The sequence below is a fragment of the Callorhinchus milii genome, unplaced genomic scaffold (genome assembly GCF_018977255.1).
Source record: "Callorhinchus milii isolate IMCB2004 unplaced genomic scaffold, IMCB_Cmil_1.0 Scaffold14, whole genome shotgun sequence".
NCBI lineage: Eukaryota > Metazoa > Chordata > Chondrichthyes > Chimaeriformes > Callorhinchidae > Callorhinchus > Callorhinchus milii.
The window spans coordinates 10,769,001-10,790,749 of record NW_024704755.1 but is presented as its reverse complement, the minus strand read 5'-3'; the positions used below and the strand labels follow the sequence as shown (position 1 = coordinate 10,790,749).

General features: G+C 35.6%; 1 protein-coding gene across 6 annotated transcripts in view; it reads left to right on the top strand.

Moving 5' to 3' along the window:
* Positions 1-21,749, top strand: part of LOC103176098 (ankyrin repeat domain-containing protein SOWAHC-like) — a 173,229-nt gene that overhangs the window by 40,819 nt on the left and 110,661 nt on the right. For all 6 annotated transcript variants that reach the window (XM_007889483.2, XM_007889481.2, XM_007889480.2 and 3 more), the window contains exon 4: positions 19,757-19,879. In XM_007889483.2, coding sequence (XP_007887674.1) covers positions 19,757-19,879 — 123 coding nt within the window. The remainder of the gene's footprint in view (positions 1-19,756; positions 19,880-21,749) is intronic.

The following is a 21,749-nucleotide window of genomic DNA, read 5'->3' as shown; positions in this document are numbered from 1 at the left end:
TTGTCAGTTAAGATGGAGTGTTGGTTTTTGTACCATATTTTTATCAATCATTCCACGCGTGCCAAACAGGAAGGATTAAACAGGATATGCAAATGTGTGGTAAACTGCATAATGGATCTTTTTGATCTGCAACAGATGAAATGGGGAGAGATGCATTTACTCTGATACTTCTTCCTGTGTTTGTTCCTGTTAAAACTGCACTGATGGATTTTTGTTATAATTTATTTTAAATCCACTGTCCGAGCTATCTGGAGGAAATCTCTTGTATAAACTGAGGAAAGAAGGGACTACTTGTTTCACAACACATTTAAATAAATAATGTTTGTTTTGAAAACCATAGTCACTACCCTGTTTGTCAGGTTAAATGCTGACCACGAGTGAACCTGTATGATAACATTGTGCATTATTATCCAAAAAGTGGGGTTGAAACATTCTAAACTATTTACGTAAACTAACACGATAACTTTCATAGCGCAATCACTTCTTTATTCCCCACAGGTGGTCTTGCCACATTACTGTAGTATAAAGGGCTTTGCATCCTCCTCATATACTGGTGTTTCATTCATGTCAGAAATATGAAACTATCAAAATAAAGCAGATAAATCCTATCTGTTTGAACAGCTGGCGCACTGTAACTTAACTGCTGTGGTAGAGAACGCGGTCAGAACATGTGGCAAATAATACTGGATACTTTTAACTGTACAGGCATCACATTTGACAAGATAAAAATCACACTTTTCCACAATTTCAGCAGCTATTTATAAAAATTATCTTACCTGTATGTTTGGGGGAGGGGAAATTATGTATTATTTTGTGATCATAATACCAAAAGACTACACGCTCAACGAAAGCTTCGTGATTTGAAACTTTTAAAATGTGTTTATTAATTTGCATCCTATTGTAAGTAATAAGGTCTTAAAAGTTTTGATTTCACAACAAATCTCACTAATTATGAATCAAAGGATACTGCTGGTGAATCCTATTGGGACCCATCACTTTTTGGATACCAATGTCCTACATTTACAGATTTAAAAGCAAGACATACATTATTTTTAATTGTGAACATTTTACAACTGTGTTCCAAATATGCTGTTTTGTTTTACAGGTTAAAAATCAGATCCCCTTTAGCATTTTCTTAGAATGACAACATAATTTTTTCCAAATTTTCCATATTCTTTGCAGTAACACATTAAAAAATAAATAGTGCAAAATATTTAGCATATCCCCTGTACAATGTGCTGATTTAATGAATTGATAAAATTCTCATGTTAAATTTGTTATATGTACTTCAACAAACAATAACATTTCTTGAATTTTTGTTCCTCCCTGAGTTGCCCTATTTTTTCTCTTCTTTCAAAGAATCACCCAAGAGTTTTCAACAGATCATTTCTTTACATCTACCTTTGTAATACTGAGAACCAAGTCCAATATATATTATTTCTATCATGAAGAAAATCCATTTAATCTAATTTACACTTTATACAAGCTAAATGCAGTGGAATACGCTTATACTGCAATCTTGCCTTGCATGTCGAAATGTCACCATGACAGAACTTTCGAACAAATCTGTTAAGTGTTACTAACATGGTCCAACGCATGGTGATTGATGAATATTACTCAATGAAAGGTTTGTAGTGAAACAAATAGAATTGATATCATCCTTAAAGAACCGATCTGTAATACTGATTGAAGTGACAGGATGTTTCTTGCCCTATGGAATACAGTGTGTACATTTCCTCATGACACCAATCTTGTCACAACATGCAACTTCCCAGTAATTCTGTTGTAGTTTCCTGTAATGCGAAGCTTTAGTACACAGTCAATGCAGAATTGAAATGTTGTAAGTTCAATTTCTAGGCTATGCCTAGTTGGTTGATCGAGGTTGAGGCACTGCAATTGACTTAGCACCTTTGAGTTAGGGAAGAGGAGAACCAACCAACATTTATACTGCTGATCATTATCCATTGACCTCTATATTAAAGTGAGCATGTGCTGAACTGAGGTAATGACAGGATCAGGCCTAGGTATGATGCTCTCCACAGACAAATAGGCAACCCAACATTCATTGTCTTGGCTCGTTCATTAAGAATAATCATTTGGATGAGGTGCTGGAGGCACTCATGCAAAGATACCCCAGCATGTGTGAGTCCCTTAGGAGGGAGAACATTTACAATGAAAGCGAATTAAGTAACATATGTGCCGTAATATTCTGAATTTAAAAATGAGAATTTAAAAGCTAAAATCTAAAAGCTTCACCAATGCTTTAAAAAAAACTATTGCTATGGCGTCGTACAGAGCTCAGTTCTGTAGCTATTAATTACATGTAAAGAAATCATTGTATGAGGTGTAGAGTAGACACACTGCTTACTATTAAACAGCTTGCATTCATGATAATTGTTTTGAGTTTGTGAATACTGATACAGTTGTGTCAAGCTTAAAAAAAATCAGTTTCTTGAGATTTTACATATCTTTCTGTCAGGTACTCTTTAGTCGAAAAGACAACTAAGAATTATTTTGACATGTAATAGTGTATTTCTGTGAAATATGATGGCTTTGTTCAGTATAAGTACCACAATTTAGAATTAGGAAATTATGTAGTTTAGGTAACAATTAACCTTAGGTAATATATGCAAAATGTGGCTAAGTAGCACTAATTATGATTTTCACTTTAACATGCATGTACAAATGTCTATTTTTTTTAAAAAATTGACTGGTGGGGAAATTTATTTGCTATATTGACCCCATGGCATAAGGTAATAACCCATTTTAATTGACATGTGCATATTAATTAGAATTTATACAATGATTCTTTTCCAGTTTTATCATTCTCTAGGAATGTTCAGCATGTTAAAGTGATTAATCACTTCAGCTTTAATGGTTCGTTGTCTGTATTTTTAACCAACTACTGTTATAATTAACTTACAGTATCAGTACAGTAATACAACTAATTAGCACAAAACATTAGACTTGGTAATCCATTACTGACTCAGAACGGTATGTCCTATTAAATGTGATGGGATGAATCTATTTCTAATTTTTAGCCCTATAACTATTTTTAAGTACTGTTGAGTATGTTGTATTGAAGGTATCAGTGAATAGAAGTACTTGTAAATGTATTAGATAATAAATTGGTCACTCAATCCACGATTGTTTGTGGAAAACTGCTGTGCGCATTTGGCTGCCGCGTTTCGCCCACAAAATATACAGTCAATTCACTTTCCAATATATTCTGCAAAGCACTTTGAGACATCTCAAAGACATGATAAAGCTCTATATCAAATACAAGGATTATTATTATTTTGTTCTGATAGAAGGGCCAAAGGAAAGAAGCTATCAGATAATTGGATTTGTTGCCTACTAAATACATATTTTCGTGGCCTATTATTTTATGTGTCATAACAGTCTGGTTTCATGTCTTAATCTAGAAATTTGTAACATAATATTCTGAAACTACACATCCTTCATTTCTAAATAACAAATTACAGAACGTTGTTTGATAGTTACTATTTTATAATAACGTACTGTGCTTCTCATTTCTTTCATACATTTATTTCTCTTCTCGCTTGTAACCTGTGTAGCTCGAAGGGAACACTGGTCCTTTAAATGTTAATATTTGTTAATATTAATATGTTCTATCCAAAGGGTAGAATTAAAGCCATATTTTAAATCTTGTGACTGGCTACAACTGTGGCAACATACTTAACTAACTGAACTAAAGTTCAATCCTTGTTTTGTCAGGAAAATGGAAATATAAGTTCCCAAACAAAAGTGAAAGCCATTCTGAAAAGCATGATTTTTATTCACATGACCTCAACTGTTAAAAAGCATTTCTGATTAATTTAGAAAATATAATAATTTTGGATAGGACAATTTATATGCAGATGTTACAAATGTCTTCACTGAAAATGTATGTGGTGAACCCAGGCTACTGCAAGCAATTGCATTCCTAATTTTTTCTCTGAATTTCAGATGTATTTTATTCCAGCTGCATAAAGTAATATATAATAACAGGAATGTAGTTATAAGATGGTGAAACCCAGTGATCAGTGAAGTCTGCCACATACTGAATGCAGAAAAAAATAATTTTGCATCAAAATCAGATATGGTTGTCTGACTGATGGACATTTTCCCCATGACCTCAGTCTATCTGCATGTGACCTGTACTGTCAAGAGGAGTAGGCTTTATATTGATGCATTAATTTTATATTTTCCAGATTTCTCTTCTATTAGAAGAAGAATACGATATCAACTGCTTGAATTCCTAATTTTACGTCACTAAATACTGTTCCAATATCACAGTGCATGTGGTATTGTAGCATTCTACTCTGCTTAATCGGGCGAAATGTATGTATGTAGTGTGTTTACCATGCTTTAGTGTTTAGCATACAATACTTTAGTGCCTATCAGTTTCACATAGAAATGTGTAGAATTATTTTGAAGGACTTATTCTTTCTGTTTAGATATTTAAACAGTGCACATTTGTAAATACCTTGAGGGAGCTGGAAAACAGCTATTCCTCCTCTGATCAAACAGTAATACTTCTAGTACCTTCTTCGCTGTCCAGTCATGTTCCCGGACTGCGATTTCTTTGCAGAGGATGTTCTCTTTTCCATTGCCAAAATTCTAAATATTCTTCCTAAAGCCACCATTTCCTTCCTAGTGGACCCTTCCTGAATCATATTCGCTACTCTCCCACACAAATACAATCTATATTAAAATGTAATCGTGTCTTCTACGAACTTGCTGCACATGCATCAACAGTGAATTGTTTTAGTTAAATAAATCCAATGAAAAGCCACAATGAAAAATATACTCATCTATAACTGTAAATTCTATGCTTTCTTTGTCCATAGACCACACAGTATTGTGCTATGCAATGGACAATACCAACCTTACAGAAATGTCATATCTTATTTTAGAGGTGTAAAATTATAGTCTTATTAATCTCTGAACATACTAGATTTTTCCCTGAGAGAAAGTGGGTAGCATCTCAGTTGTGGCTATTTTGTTGGTAGGTTTATGCAACATTCAATTTCTAGATGCCAGTCTTCAAATTGGAGTATTGCTGGGTTCATTCTTACTGATGTGTGGTACAGATTTTAAATTAATTCGGATTTTCTTTCACTTATTAGGGATTTCATTTAATTTTTTTTACAGTTATAACAAAGTTGATACTGTATTTAAACTATTCAAAATATTTGGTTTTGGTCAGCCACATGCAGAAACCTATCACCATGCTTTAGGAGTATCCAAACTGGGAATTCCATGCATCCCACATACACATGGAAATCCCAGAGATAAATTGTTGAACTCAAAATATGATGTGGAATTACTCATTTTGCAATACAAATACAGATCAGCAAGGTCCACATCCATATGTACAGATACATTCAGGATCACATAAAGTTTGTACCATACATTACTATTTTTGATAATCCTATCGTTTTGGAAAACTACATTTTTAAATGGTTTATATACAGACTTATTTATCCTTCATTTCCAATTAATCAGAGTTATGTGCAGTAATAAATACAATGGTGTTTTACCAGTGAAGTCAGTTGAGATATATAATAGTTCTTTATTAGACACTAAAATAGTAAAGTTTAAAAAGAGACGATTTAATAATGAAGAAATTGAAATTAAAGTTGGGGAAATGCAAAAAAATCCTATGTGGATTATTAATCGTAATGTTACTGTAGCAAGTAAAAATAAATGTTCCTGAGGTGAAATAGCTGATTGTGTTGATGTGCACAGCCTGAAAAGCGAAGCAGCAGTAGTTTAACATGACAGCACTAAAAAATGGATCATCAACCACAGAAAAGAGTCCACAATCACTGGTGGGGGCAAGACACAGTCAATTTGATGCAGCTGAATGAATACATTGGTGTCTTAATAGGGGAACAGTCAATCAGTGGAATCATTGCTTGCAAGGATACAGCTGGTCTGTTCTTTGAAGAACATTCTGAAACCTCTACTTTTGTGGTTTTAGCGCTATATTCTAAAATAATAGTTTTGTTCAAGGTTATTAAGATAGTGCACTGCGATTCGTGAATTCTTGTCTTTTCGCACTAACATTAAAGTTGAAAGACGAGGAAATGTATTTGGTGGGAAACTATTTTATCAACTATTTTATAAACAATTTTAATGTCGTTACTCCAAACTTAACCAATCCATATGATTTGTGCTTCTCCAACCAGGGTGCTTTGCCCAGAAATAAAAGTTCCGGCATCAAGGGATGTTAAATTGTCTACAAATACAGTGTCACTACACTTTATAGAAAACGAAAGCACTTTGCAACATTTTGATGTGATAACGAACTGTAATCATTCACAAACCAGTTATCAAGGGTATGACATGGATTCAGAATTGGCTGAAGGGAAGGAAGCAGAAGGTTTTTGTTTGGGGAGTTAGGTTAAACTGGGGAGATGTTTTAAATGGGGTACCTCAGGCGGTCCCTCCTGTTCCTTGTATAAATGACCTGGATTTGCAACCCAGTGCAAGAATCAATGACTGAAACAGGTTGCTAGGAAAGATGTTTGAGGCCTGGACTCATTTAAAAAAAACAGCTTTATGTTGTGAAGGAGGAATGGACAGTAGGGTGGGTGTTCTGGAAGGTTGAGATTAGATGGATTGAAGGGTCTTCTTCATCCAAACAATTAATATGTATGTGTGAATGTTACCATGTCTGCTGTTTTTAGTTGTGTCTCAGATAACTTGGTGATATCCAAACACACTTTGTCGACTACCTCCTGCCTAATTTCAGTCCAGTCAATTATATATATCCAGTAGAAAATATATAATTCTTTGCATTTTATATCATACCTTTCATGTTAGGAGGAAATCTCAGTGCTTCATAAAATTTACTGTAGTGACTGCTCTTGGTGCAGATGAACACAGCTGTAACAGTTAGGTGAAGCTGTCACTAGACAGAGTAGGTATGTTGTTATAGGATGCTAAGATTCATGCTATCAGCTGGTAGGCAAAGATCCCTATCGTGAATCTACAAAATCCATAGTCACATGTAGTGATTATTAAGATGCTGCCTTGGAAGATGCATGGTATTTTCTGTTGTTGCACTTATTCTGTCCTTCTGCTCTGCAACCATACTTTATTTCTACATTATCTGTAACAGTTAATGTTGTTGCCTCATATCAAAAAGGTTGCATTCCATCAAATGTTCCATTTTAATTCTATATTTTTAATGTAGCTTTTATTTTCAAAATTTAGCCAAAGTTATTAATTCAAACTGATTTAGTACTACTGGCCTATGTTGAAGATGAAGCAAAATAGCTCTTTACAGTAATGCCTGTATTTTGTGGGATTGTTTTAATCCATATTTTTCACAGAGATACAAACTCATTCAGATTTTTTTTAAAGTTATTCTAATCCTCGCTGGAGGGCAAAGCATACTTTTAAGTACTGGATAACCAGCAGTCCTTTTCATTACAGGGTGCCCCAAAGCAAAAACTCTAAAAGCAATGGGGTCGACATTCTTCTGATCCTCAAGCTTTATGAAAGCTAGGTTATAAGAGTGGTGGAATGTCGGAGGGGCTGGATATCTGTCTATGCTCTGAGCACTTATTTTTTCCGCTTCAAAAACAGGAGTAGGATTGCTTGCAAAGAGTTAGACAAGAATAGTCCAATTGAAGTGGTTAATCCTCAGTAAAGGTCATTAATGAGCAACTAATACTGCATTCCATAGCTATGGAAGCTCTGACCTGTTGCAAGTGAGAATTCCAAAATGCACAAAGTTGTACCTTACTGGCCAGTAGTGAAGGTAATAATGTTTTCTGACCATGAATATAGGTGTACCAATCATGTGGTGATGGTGGGGAGGAGCAAGGGTGGAAGTGATTTGCAAAACTTTTATCTTCATCACAAGAGGCATTATCCATAATAGCGTAGTGTATGATTTATCATATTCGAGATGGGGATGTGGGATTGGTGCAGAATCAGTGCCTGAGGAGGCTTGGGTAAATTAGGAGACCTATGGTAAATTGTGCCCCAATGAGACCTGCAGGGCTATTCGACCATCCACAATGCACTTACCAGTAACACTGAATATCACCTGCTGCCCTCAACATTTATTGGGCTGCAACACCCAAAGGAAACATCTCGGGAGGCAGCCATTGGTATGTATTGCTCAATTAAGGTAGTACCCGAGCCCTGTATCATACAATGCTACATGCATAGCAACATGAACCAGCCCCTGCAGATAGGAAATCTTCCAGAAAGCTTTGCTACTGAGTACTATTATTTTCCTTAGAACATGCTTACAAACATAGAATTGTTGTTTGACATCCCTGTCTAGTTTTTGCTGTTTATTGTGTATCATTTGTTTGTTGAGTCTGATGTCCAGACATGTACTTCCAAGAAGAGTTGCTGCATATTGATCACGTGCAGTTCCCCTTTCCCTCACCCAGGAGCACTGAAACTAATTGTAGCGCCACAGCCATCACTCCAGCTAAGATCAATTAACTGAGTAATCAAACCTGGGACCTTCCTGATCTCAGCTTTTCATTGAATAAATACGCTGAGCCCTTTGACGGAGTTGGCTGCTTCAGTTTTTCTGCACTTATGAATTTGCATTTTTCTTTACAATTGCCACTCAGGAATGCTGAGAGTTAGATATATTAAAGCAACAAAAATCTTTTTTTGGTAGGAATGTCAGGCTTTTGAGTATTTTTCTGAATTTACACTTCCGTCCATAATAGTAATTGTTCAATAAACTTCTCATAACTGATTTCCCACCTGATGGAATATTTCAGTTTTTGTTTTAATATCCTTGAAATTATTTACTAATTTAATTCTATTTAGTAGTTTTGAAATTTGTGCTTTCCTGGCACTAACTTGTATCTTCCTGAGTGACGATGAAATATGCAGGCAATATATACAATCTCTTTCAGTGACTGCTTGGCGTCATATCACTCTGTGTCCTGATGAATTGAGGTCAGAGCTCAGTGCTTGTCTCCATTTACTTAGGGATCACAAGATAGCTGATGCAGTTGCATTATTTTGTGACAAAAGTTGATTTAAGTGACTGTCCTGCAGATTACATGACAGTTGGCTAATGGGGCCTAGTATGAGTCTGCACCTGTTCAAATACCTTGGGACAAATGTTTTTGGTGGTCCCTCCCTCCATACTGGTCTGAAACACAAAGCATAAGGAGTCTTTAAATTTAGATTAAGACCTTTATTGCTGATTTTTTTGTGTGTGTGTGTGTTAGATAATGAACGCTTTTTGAGGTGTTGGCATGAAGTATTGGTATTAGATACTCCAAGGTAACGTTCATAATGATTTCCATATTTATGCTGCAATAATGTACTATTTGGTGCCAGTATAATCTTATTATAAGTGTTCACTGACAAAAAAAGTCACTATACTTTATAGTATATCCTGTGAAGTGCTTCGAGAGATCCTCCTGATATGAAAGCGCTATAATCAAATCAAGGATTATTATTATTATTTTCCATTTCCTCCATCAGTAATGATTTCCTAAGTGAGATTACCACCTTGTTTAGAGGAGTGAGAATTTCAATCCCTCAAGTCTTGAGCTAAATGTAACCCAACATCCACGATGTGAATTGGAGATGTGTTGAGCACATTCTCCAATGTGAACAGTTGCAATCTTTCTGTAGCAAGGAAGACAAGCAGGGCGTTTTAACCACCCAGCTCCTATGGGCACACATGGTAAGGATGGACATTGAATATTGATCTAGTGGCTGTTAAAATTACATTGCAATAAGTGTTTAATTATTGGGCTGGGTTACTCTGATTGTTTAATAGAATTACTAAAATGAGTATTATCTTGAACAGGAATGACAAGTAATCTCCACAGTGTTTTGTAAAGGCATCAGCTGTACACATCCAAACATTAAGGTGATTAGCTTATACAAGGACAGTGTTTGATCTGGGTAATACGTTAATGTATAGCGCTATAGTAAGTACTTGAAAAGTAATAAAATGTAATTACATTTTTTTTAGAAAAAGCTTTCTAATTTAATGCTGTGAAGCCCTTTTATGGTGAATCTTATTTACTGTGACTAACTTTAAGGAGCCAGATGATTGAGTTACCTCCTGACAGTTTAATGAAACAGATAAAGTAGTATGTTCAGTTACAATAAACAGTCAGGTCAACTTGCAATTGTTGCGTTCTAGACATTGATTTACAGAGTGATTCAAGAACTAATCCAATGAAGGTGCTTCATCCTTGAGCTTGTGAACCAAAGCTGAAATTGACTAGATACTTCACCAAAATTGTGGTCCTAAGACTTTTCCGTAGCGGAATGCACACTTTTGAAACTGTAATTACTGTAAGAGGTTCAGTCAATGCAAAGAGATTAAGTGAGTTTCCATTGATTTGTAAGTTGCATTTCATCGCTTCTTATTGGCTAAATAATAGAAGATCAGCTCTCAAGTTTTCCCTGTAAGAGGGTAGAGATTTCAATATTGCAGTAATATTACTCCATTTGGCTTATAGTAATTGGAGGGTTGACTGTTAATGGGGTTTACTATTCCAAGAACTGTATACTTGTTTCATTTTGAGATTCACTAAATAATTTTCATGTTTGATTTAATGTGCAAAAATGCTGAACTACTGTATGAATGTGGCCCTTTTAGTGTATACAATGTGACTGCCAGCAAATTTCTGCTTGCTGGGGGAGTGAGTACTGCTGGCCGCAATTTGGATAGGATTCTTGGTGTGGATCAGAAGTTCTGCTGCTGGTTACTTGGATAAATCCAGTAGAACTTAATTTGGCAAGCTCGTTTATGTCCGCCTCAAACTCTGGGAGTTTTTATTTCTGTTTTACCATATGCCGAAACACTAACTCACATAATGTACGGTATGTTAATTGATTCCATGTAGGTTATTGTGGTTTTGATTGAAAATAGAATGGAAACATAATGTCATTAGCAGAAAAAATTCCACAACAGTCATTTTTGTCTTTTTCTCACCACATCTGGGTGCATGATACTGTGGTTTAGTCTGTATCTGCTGCACAGTTTATGGTGCAACTAAATATAGTGTTTTCTTCAAAAAAAAGTTCAATGAATAGTCAGGAAATACTTTGATTATGGTGAAGTTTATGAGAATGTGGAGTCCAGGTGGCTTTCCCTTCAGAACAAAGGACAACTGACTACCTTTTTATTAGTCCATTAATGTGTGTGTATATTAAAAAAAACTGTACTCTTGTTTTGCTTTCCTCTCTCTCGCTTTCCCAGAATACATATGCATTCTGGGAAAAAAATCAATATACCATTTTAATGGAGCATTGCAGTATGGCCGTCTGCTGTGCTTTGCGGATGTCTAAATGTAATCTCAAGGAGAATAAAGGTTGATTGGAAAAGGGAGTGGTGAGGTCACCAAAGGCCTCACCTCCACTGAATGCAGGGGTCAAATCTGAAAGTAGGCCAGCTTCCATTTCAGGCTTTTAAGACATAGTTGACATTAAATATAATCTATGGTATGCAATGCAAATCACATTCCAACAAGCTAATTATAGGAAGAATGCATTCACTTGACTAGGTAGCATGGATGTCAGCATGTAGAAGGGTTATCATATTATGTACATTTACTGTCTTCAGTGCAATTAGAATGAAATTGTTTGGTTCTGAAGTGCCATAAGAAAATTAACACATCATTAACCTAATTGCCTTCTTCTGTTTCATGTGTGAACAGCAACATTACAAAAGAATCTGCAACGGACACTGGAGCATTCCTGATTTATTCCCCTGTACTCTCTTGTACCATAATGTGTTATCTGAAATCCCTGTGCACCATATTGGTTCATGACGCTTTTATTGTAACGCTTGACCCACAGTACGGTAAATACTTTCTAAGAAAAATGTGAAATAAAAAGTGAATCACTGTGCTTCTTAATAAATTCCCTTGTGGGACATGTCGCCTACACCACTTCAACAACAAATAGCTCTGCAGTAAAAGATTTTCAAAAAACACAGAAAATCCATTTTGCCTCTTGGGAGGCAGGTGCAAACAAAAGGATTAGTGATTACATCAGTGACCTTCATATTTTGCTATGCTAAATGTGAAAGTAGCATGGGACAATTTGTGACTTTACACATTAGATAGGGTGCTATGAAGAACATTACATCTGTTGTAAATGATCATTTGAAAACTAAGTACAGCAATGGGAAAGTGTGTGAGTAACAGTCATAGTTACATTTCATTTTAATTGTGTCAAATCTAATTGGCACATGTAGAATTTTTAGATCATTTCATGTTATAAAATTGTTAGAATTTGTTGTAAACACATGCTTTTTGGAATACATTTATGGTAAAAAAAAGTCATTTTTAAATAGAATATTACAGTGAAATAAACAGTCAAGTTTAAGCATAGACTTCACAGTCTATAAAATTTATGGTGAAATGTAACTATGACTAATATTACTGACAAATGCACCAGATTATCACAATCTAACATTTTCATTTTGCCTAACAGTGTTTGAATAACAGTTCATATCCTTAAATAAGGAGGCCATTAAACAGCTAGTTGATATGATCAGATACATGGTTTTTCAAAGATTCAGCACAGACATGATGGGCTGAAAGGCCTTCTTCTGTGCTGTAAATTTCTAATGTAAATTTCTAAAGCGTTCATGGAACATAAACCGTAGCAATGATATTTGTGTTTCAGGACTTGAGGAACAACTATGGCATTGGTCTGTCTTAACTACATCATCGAGCATTGTTCAATATCACTTTGATTCTATGGAAGCAAACTATTGAGCCTTTATGCCATTAACCGAATTTGTAGCTAGCAACATGAAATATGAACAATATTCCATGATACCTGGTTGTGACATTATTCAAGTAAATTGATTTTCATCATGTAATATTTTGGGTGAATGCTCCCAGGAACATCGTGTAATGGTTGAAATTTGATAGCAAATGAATTGTGCTTAATCTACATTCAACGTGTTACTCTTTTTCATTTTGATAGATTTCAGTTTTTTTCAAAGAAGCTTTAGATTCATTCCTGAATTAACAGAATTGGAAATGTTAAGATTTTGTTTGAAATGTGCCAAGATGTACAGCAGCAATTAAGCAATTAAGAGTTTTGGATTGTTTAATTGGAAATCAATTTGCTGAACCTGTCTTCCCAGGATTTTGTGTAAAACTAATGGACTAAACTAATGACATTATTGATGATACAAAATACATGCTCATCACCCTAAAAGTCAAAGCTTTTACTTTTTATGTGATTGATTTCACTAGTATTTTTGTACAGTTTGCAATCTGCAGTGTTTACTGTAGCAAGCTCTGCCTTTTTAAAGGGCATTTAGTCATTTTAAAGCCTTTCAAATCAGAGGGCAATATGGATGCCCATTTTAACGGTTTACATTTAGTTCATGTTTAAAGATCTAACTTAACATTGAGTTATTACTGCGTATAAAAAGCTGATTATTTGTTCTCTCTTCCTCCCTGAATACTCTGCTGGGTCAGGCTATTTGACTGGAAAGGGGCATGTGGTCACTGCTTATACTAATCCTCATCTTATCAGAAGTCCATGTGCATGGCACATGCACACTTTGTTGATACCAACTTCCTCTACTGGAAGTTACTCCCACCTTCCAAAATGGTCTTGAGAAAAGAAGAGAAAATGCAGTAAACTGATTTTGATAATAATAATACTTGAATTTGATATAGCGTCTTATTATATCATTGAGACGTCTCAAAGCGCTTCACCGAATATACTGTAAAGTGAATTGACTGTATATTTTGTGGGTGAAACCTGTTAAGCCTGTAGTTAGAATAAGGAACCCACTGTAATCATGTGAATTTGTCCCTGTGTCATTCCAGGTATTCATATCCACTTGGAACTGCCCAACCCCATTCCATTTAAGTTCCTTAGAACCAGGAGAGATTTTCATCCCATTAGTTTGGTCTGGCTTTCAGCCCATGTCCCAGATAGGAAAATATGCGTACCTACAGTGCTACTAATCACCCTTACCTCAAGGTACCATTGTCTACTGAATGAGCAGGCAAGTGATCTGCTCCTAGTTTCTGTCTTTGGTACTTGTGAGCTGGTTGGATGGATTATTGTTGACTCTTATCAGTACCTCAGGGCCATGGTGGACACCAATTTCAGTATGGACACTGAAGGGACGAAGGCCACTGAGAAGACACAAAGGGCACTGCTCATGCTCATCACTCTTCAAGAACAAGCAAGATCCCATTGTAGGTCAAGCTTGTGGCATTAGCAAGACCTGTAATGTCAGACCAGTCACTGGGGACAGAGAGTCATCCCACTCAGCTCCTTTTAACCCTGCAAGCCAGAGCCCTAACGGGTAGGGTGATCCGAGCTGACCATGCAGCGGGAAAGCTTGTCAGACAACAATATCAATGGCAAGCTATGCAGTTTCAACTGATTAGACTCCAGCGGTACCCCAACACACACTCTGGGGTCCCAAGCATTGACTCTTGCCAACCTGTGCCTATTACTTTCTGGAATTAGATAAGCAGGATGCGTTCCTTCAGAGAGAGAGTGTGCATTCCATTCCAACAAACTATCTCCGGCATTTCCATGTGTAGGTGGGATGCATGGAAGTCTCAGCTTGTTTGGATACTCTTCAGCATGGTGATGGATTTCCGCATTTGTCGGTCACTCGGCTGACAAAAAAATTGGATGGGTTATCTAAACCTTCCAATGCTTTTCCCGTCAACTAGCGAAGCAGAGCAAATCCGCTCTACTCTTAAGCTCCTCCAATGCAGCCAAGTTGAGTTGAAGAGCCCGTCATAGGGAGAATCATGGGTGAAATCCTATTTATACTGCTCAGTAGTATGAATTTGATTAGTGTAATCATCTGTAAAAATATAGCAATGCCACAAAACAAAGGCCATATTTGCTATGCAAAGCAACAATTGTGATACCACCTGATGGTCTACATGGACCTCACTGGGAGAAATAATACTATCTATGTGCACCCCTCCCCCCCCCCTTTTCATTGGTTAATTTTTACACTAGTTTTTCTTCAAGGCTATGCACCATCCCAAATGAGAGGTTGAACAAGTGAGGCAGCTTTTCAATACAGTATACACTGGCTAATTGAGCTGACTAACAATTAAACAATCCCCTCCGGTTTGGTGTAAGTTGCTTCCATTCAGGCAAATCACTGTAATTCCTGTTCCTCATAGAAATGAATAATATGCTCGCTGGATGAAAATGTTTCGATTAAGAGACATTTCAGATAGCACAGCAGAGAAGCTCTATATAATGGGTAAATAGATACAGTGCACTAATATTAAGGAATTAGAGGTCCGTGGGTCATTGAATTATATGAGCTGCCAGAAATCAAACCTCTAAATTGCATTTACTGTCTCTGTATGACACTGAAACTGCAGAAGAAATGATATATCAACAGCCATATTGGCTCTAGGGTATTGCTACTGAACTCTGTGCTTTGTTACTTATATTTAGATTGTTCTGCCTATTTCCTTTAATAGTGTTTACCTACAGTAGCTCTGACCCTGGTATTCAAATAATGCTGAGAATAGTGCATTCCATAAAAAGATTGTTAATGTCTTGCGACAGTGGGAATGGAAAGATTAGTTAAAACCAACATTAATAATTGTCAACATTTTCACCATTGGAAAGATACATCTTTCAATTGTACGTACATGTGTGGGTTGGGCTGGAGCAATAGCCTTTCAGCACCAGTTGTCAAAACAATGTTTGTAACTGTTTTTTCCCTTTAGGTTCTTGCTGCCGAGGCATGGAATATTAATGAAATTGTTTATTCTCTTTGATTTCTAGCTGATGTTGTGCAGTCTATTGATGAGAGACTTTTTTTGCAGCTACTGTAGCATGTTTTGTATTTATTTGCATGTTTTTCGTTGATGTTGGGACATTTTGATGCATCTTCAGCCAAGGTACAAAAGGAAACATTGATGAAACGTGTTTTCGACGGTCAGTGTCACCCATTAAAAAAAAGCACTGCGATACTGTTGTCAAGGTTGTCACTATCTTTTCCTGGAAGCGTATCCATATGCAGCAAATTTCCTCTTGGAATAACAGATCAAAACCCATAAAGTGGATCATTTATACGCCACTCCCCATTATAGAACAGCATGGAGACAGTTAATGAGAGGCATGGCAAAGGGAATATTTCCATGACTTTGTTCCCATGAAGTCAGTGGCTGAAAGTGCTGTCTTGGGGGAATTATTTGAAAGAACAAAAGTGGTTTCTGAATTTTTTGTGCCACTGGTACTTCAGTCAACACAACAGCTTGCTGCAAAGAGTATGCTACACATAGAGAGGCTTTTTATTGCTCTTTTTTAATCTTAGAAATCCAGCAGTGATGATAAAGGTATCTGTGACATTTGCAATTTTCTATGCACCAGCCCACTCCATTTTCTTCCTTAGTGCCACTTACATGGTACAGTAAGCCTGTACCATTGAGAATAATTACAGTCTGCATAAAATGAACAGTGTAATACGAACACAGCTTCCTGTAATTGCCTTTTCATTATTTGCTAACAGTGAGTTACTCAGTCATAAGGAAAAAAAATTGCATAGTAATTGACTGACGATAGGAAGCTGAATCAAATTCCACAAATATGATAATTCTCATGTAGCCACAAAACTTCTCCCCCCTCCCCATTTTGAAGGAGGTTAAACCATTTATACTATATTGTAAAACTACAATCAACAGGATTGAAAGAAAATCATGGTATTAACATTTGCATCCACTTAGGCTGGAACATCCCATTAGCAGTATTAGAAGTAGAGCGAGGTTATTTTCCATGTTTGTAACTTGTGTAGTTTCTGACCTAAATAGGATTTTGAGCTTTGTTTGTCTCTGAAGCTATGACATGGAGACTTGTAAGCTGTGGACTAATTGAACCTCTCTTAAATTAACCCTAGAAAATGCTAGATACCAACACAGGGGAAAAATGCTTAAACACAAACAGATTTTTTGAAACTGAGTTGGTATTTTAGCCAGAATCTTATCATTTAGATCTATAACAAACAATACTTTTGTTTTGCATTCAATGTTGCTGCGTTAGTATTGCACTGATTAATAGTTCCTTATTTTTTATATAGCTTGGAGCTTTTCCTTTGTTACAGTTGTGATTATGCATCATAACTATCTAATGCAGTGAAACCCAGAGCAAATTAGTATTTCACTAACCAGACCAATCTGATTGGTATGACTCCGTAATACAATCCTCTTAACATTTAACAGTAGAAGGCACTTACTTTGTGCTTGAAGGATTTGTTTGTATTTTCTGGATATGATGATTGCTTTTCTGTAATTAGTTCCATGGGGACACTACATTCTAACAGTTAAAGAATAATTACAGCCTATGAAATATTAAACTGCCTAATAAAAGCTTTTGTTGAGAATTCACTGAGGCTTAATTTTATGCAACAAGTAAGCCAGACTTTTCATTATGTATCATGATAATAATGGACATGCTTTTTATAAGCAAAGAAGGGAGTTTTGTATAGAGGTAAATTGTCTCTAATATGGTAATGTTATAGAACACCAAAGGAAATTCAAGGCCAGGAGTTTTATTGAAATGGATGCTTATTATTTTTCACGTGAATGGATTTGCAGAGCATTTTAAATTGCTGTGAGTTGCAAATTGAGACTGGACTATAGAAGATCATATTCGATCATTACTTAACAAAACAAAATTTATGTCAGACCATATATTGGTGCAATGCAACATATTGTGTGCTGAATTTAATTGCTATTGCTTATAATTTGGATTGCTTAGGGTAAAGGATTCTTTTATTCGTGCAGATTGCAGAGAAATAGAGTATGGCTTCGGGGTCTGAAAGTGAATGATTTTTAACTTTTGCCTACAATTATATATTCACCAAATATTCACGTTTCAACATATTAGATATTAGAGTTCATAAAATATGATTTTTTTTTTAAAAAGCATCTATCATTGTGGTGAAAATTGTTAGCGGACATTGAAATAAACAAATGACATTTTCTTTGAAATACATGCTTCTAATAACAATAATGGTAGGTGATGTGTTATTTTTTCATATTTCATTTAAAATCCTCTTTAAAAAGGAAATGCAATTAACCATAGGGTTTTTTTTGCCTAAAGTAGAATATACGGTATCACTGAGGTTGAGTCTCCCTGTGAGTGATGTGAAAACAAAATGTCAACTCTTTGAAGATCAGTATTTAACTGCTTTATCAGATTAATACTGATCGTATACTGTTCTTGACATGACAAATCACAGAGAGTTTTTGAGGGGAGGGTGTTCTGGTAATGCTTAACTTTGACCTGCTGCAATACTGTACAGCAAGTGTGAATCGATTCCTGTTCTGCTTCCAAATGGTTGCTTAAAAATTCTTGGGTCCTCCAATATTTAGCCCAACATCTTTCAAGGGGCTGCATCAGGACAATTCAATAACCTGCTTCAGGACATCTTTTGATGTCAGATTGATGAGATGAAAGCCATCTTAATAACAACTGTTCTAAAGTTCATTACATTGAATTCAGGGACAGGTGAACCAAGGCAATTGTGTTCTGGATCCTCCAAAATACACAACACACATCAGTGAATTGCAAATGAATATCAAATTTTAAAAAATGCATGCCACTTGTATGCAGAAAAGGCATTTGGAAAGCCAGTACAGAATCATAGCATTACATTGTGTATAATTTAACCCTTTTACTGCAGTGCTATACATTCCTGCATCACACAGAATGTAATGTTTATGGTGACTTTGTGACCTGGAAATCGGCCATTTATTTGTTGAAAATAAAAGATTTTTTAAAAATTAAAATATGAATGAATTTTCCTTGATTTGGAGAGCATTGGCAAACTGGATAAATACTGATTAACAATTTCTAAAATTGACGTGCCTATATATTGCATATTAAAAAAGCGAATACAAATAATTACCACGTATTTTGCTATATTAAATATATTTTCTGAACTTCCAATGATTCCACAGTGTCAGGCATGTTTATAAATAAATAATCATAAAGTATTTTCACAGAATCTGATTTTCTCTGACCTTGTAGAGGGCTATAATCAGATGGGGAGATTCTATAACAGACAATATGCAATGATGGAAGTTGATATTATAACATATGGTCACTAATTTCTGTACAACTGGCAATTTTATATTTTTTTCTCAAGTAATAGAGCTAAAATCTCATTCTAGTTCTATTAATCGATGGAGCAATATATTTTATCTTGGGCTAAGATGATGACCTGTGAATTTGATTCTTCATCCCCACTAAGGAGATTTTCTAGATGATTGCCAAGGAGATTATGTGTGAGTGTTTCAAGGTAATATGCCAATGATGGAAGGTGGTATCAAAAACCAATATCACATGATGGCAAAAAATATATCACTTCCTTTTCAAGTTGATCTCTGATATAATGCTATAAAGATATTATAAATGGGTAAGCATTGTATATTTATCGTTGCTTTATTCGGGAGTCCAGATTTACAATGATATTGGATATAACCACAGAAGTTCTGTAATGTGAATCAGCTATTCTGGTTAAAAATAGAGTTCAATGTGTAAATTTATGTTTTTTAAAAAAATCTGTCCATGTTCATCCTGCACATGTGAGTACTTACAGATATGGACATTTTCCTCAAAGTTGGGTGTGTCTTATTTTTATGGTGGCATTCCACGTAGAAAGAAAAACCTTAAGTAATTTGCCTAGCTCTCCATTTTTTTCATAGGGAATATATCACAGGAAAGAGACTCTAAACCTGAAGTATTTGTTTTTCCCCCACAGAAAGAGACCAAATCTGAAATGAACAAACGTGACCCATGGCAGGACCTGAATGGTGATGTAGAGTCTCTAAAAAGTGAGTCTGGCTCAGTTGGGAGTGAGGCTGCTGCATCTGTTTCCATAAAGGTAAATATTTCAAGATTTATTGAATATTATTTTGTCAAGGCTACAATGCATGTAGTTATCCTGGAACAGTACTTCCACAGATGAAAAAGGCCATCTTAAAAATAGTTTTTGTAGCACATCTAAACGTTTTTCTTGTTTTGCTTTGTATCTCAGATCTTATGCTGTCAGTTGCTAATCATAAGCCATGTTCCATTTCCAGTGTCGCACCAAGTTTATGATTTTATTTTGGTAGGTAGTGAAAATAAAAAAAAATCCTTTAAAATATTAGAGCATTACCATAGTAATCTATTGCTAGCTTTGCACAGATATCTTGCAGCATTAGGTAAATCCCATTATTTTTACAAACTGCACAGTTTTCCAATAACTTAATTTCACAGTACCAGATGATGTCATTCGTGTCACTTATAATGTATAGAGATTTTACATTTTCGTTAACTAACTAGTGTTAATGCATTTTTGTGGTATGTTGCATCTTTTACCTTTTTTTTGGATGTCTGTACCTGTAAATATATGTACTTATGACATTGCTTTTACACTCCCAGAACCTTAATTGCTTTATCTTAAAAACCTAAACTATAGACAATCGTAAGCAATCTTCTTTGAGCATCATTACTTATCTCTGCATTTATTTTACAATCGTTTATGTAATAGACACAAGGTTCAATTTCAGTATTTTAAATTCAGTATTGTTGGTATTTTATATCTAACTTTCTGCTTCACTGATGAATAACACACGTTACAATTAGTTAAGTATCTTGTGATCTGAATTCTGTTATTTGCCAAGCTTGCACCAAAGATAGTTAACCAAATTTGTAATCTGTGCAGTTTCTGCCAGGCAATCTACTTCAATTTTTTTTGTTAAATAACATGTGAATAAAATTTAATACAAAATTCTCATATCAGACAGCTGGAGGTACAGTTTCACTATGGACCTAAACTGGAGTAAACCACTCATCTAAGTCACATTTGAATTAATTTCATGGATGGTTGCTAGTGCTAGCACCAAATGTTCCATTCCCCAGTCCTTAAATTAAAGAGCAGAAATGTGTAGCAAACTTCTTTCTCACTTTTCCATTCCTGTAGCTTTTCCCCTGTCTTACCCTCAAACCACTTCTTTGCTGAGCTTCCATCATATTTCCATTTTACTCTGGGCCATTTTTTTTTTGCTTTGTTGTTTTTTTTAACCCTCAAAAGATTGGCATGTCAGGGACTTACTCATCTTCAGAGTTATCATCCTCTTGCTGGGCTGTTTCCTGTTTGTAACCTCATGATTGTGATCGTGACTGAGCTTCCAAACCCTTCTCTCCCTCAGAAGAACACTCTGTCAACTTGTATTATTCGGCCACTTGTCTGTCTCTCTTGTACTATTCCTTCACTGAGCTTCACTTCCTGTCTTGGTCTTTTTGCATAAGACTGTTGGTTGAAAAGTTTTGTAGATTATGCACACATTTCCATACATTTACCCAGTGCTTTGTAGTGTACTTCTGTAGCAGTCGAGACATTTTTGGTTCAGACTTAAATAGAAACATTAGGTTTCTTAACAAAAATTTCATCAGCATATTTATTTTAGATAACTGAGGATGTTTTAAAAGCCTATTTAATAATGACAGCTGGATCTTTTTAGATTGCCCTGCTGTAGCATCGATTTGACTAGCATGACCGTCTGCAAAGGTGTAAAAATGCCCAGATCCCCAAGGCTTAGAATATGAAGATTTTGCATCCTTTTTTTAACACAAGAGTGACCATCTTGTCTAAATATTTACTCTTTACAGCCACGTTTTTCATGTGCGATATCCTCAGCTCATGTCCTGTGCATTCCTTTAACTTGTGTTTTGTAGGTGTAGAGAATAACCTGCTTTCCTGACCATAT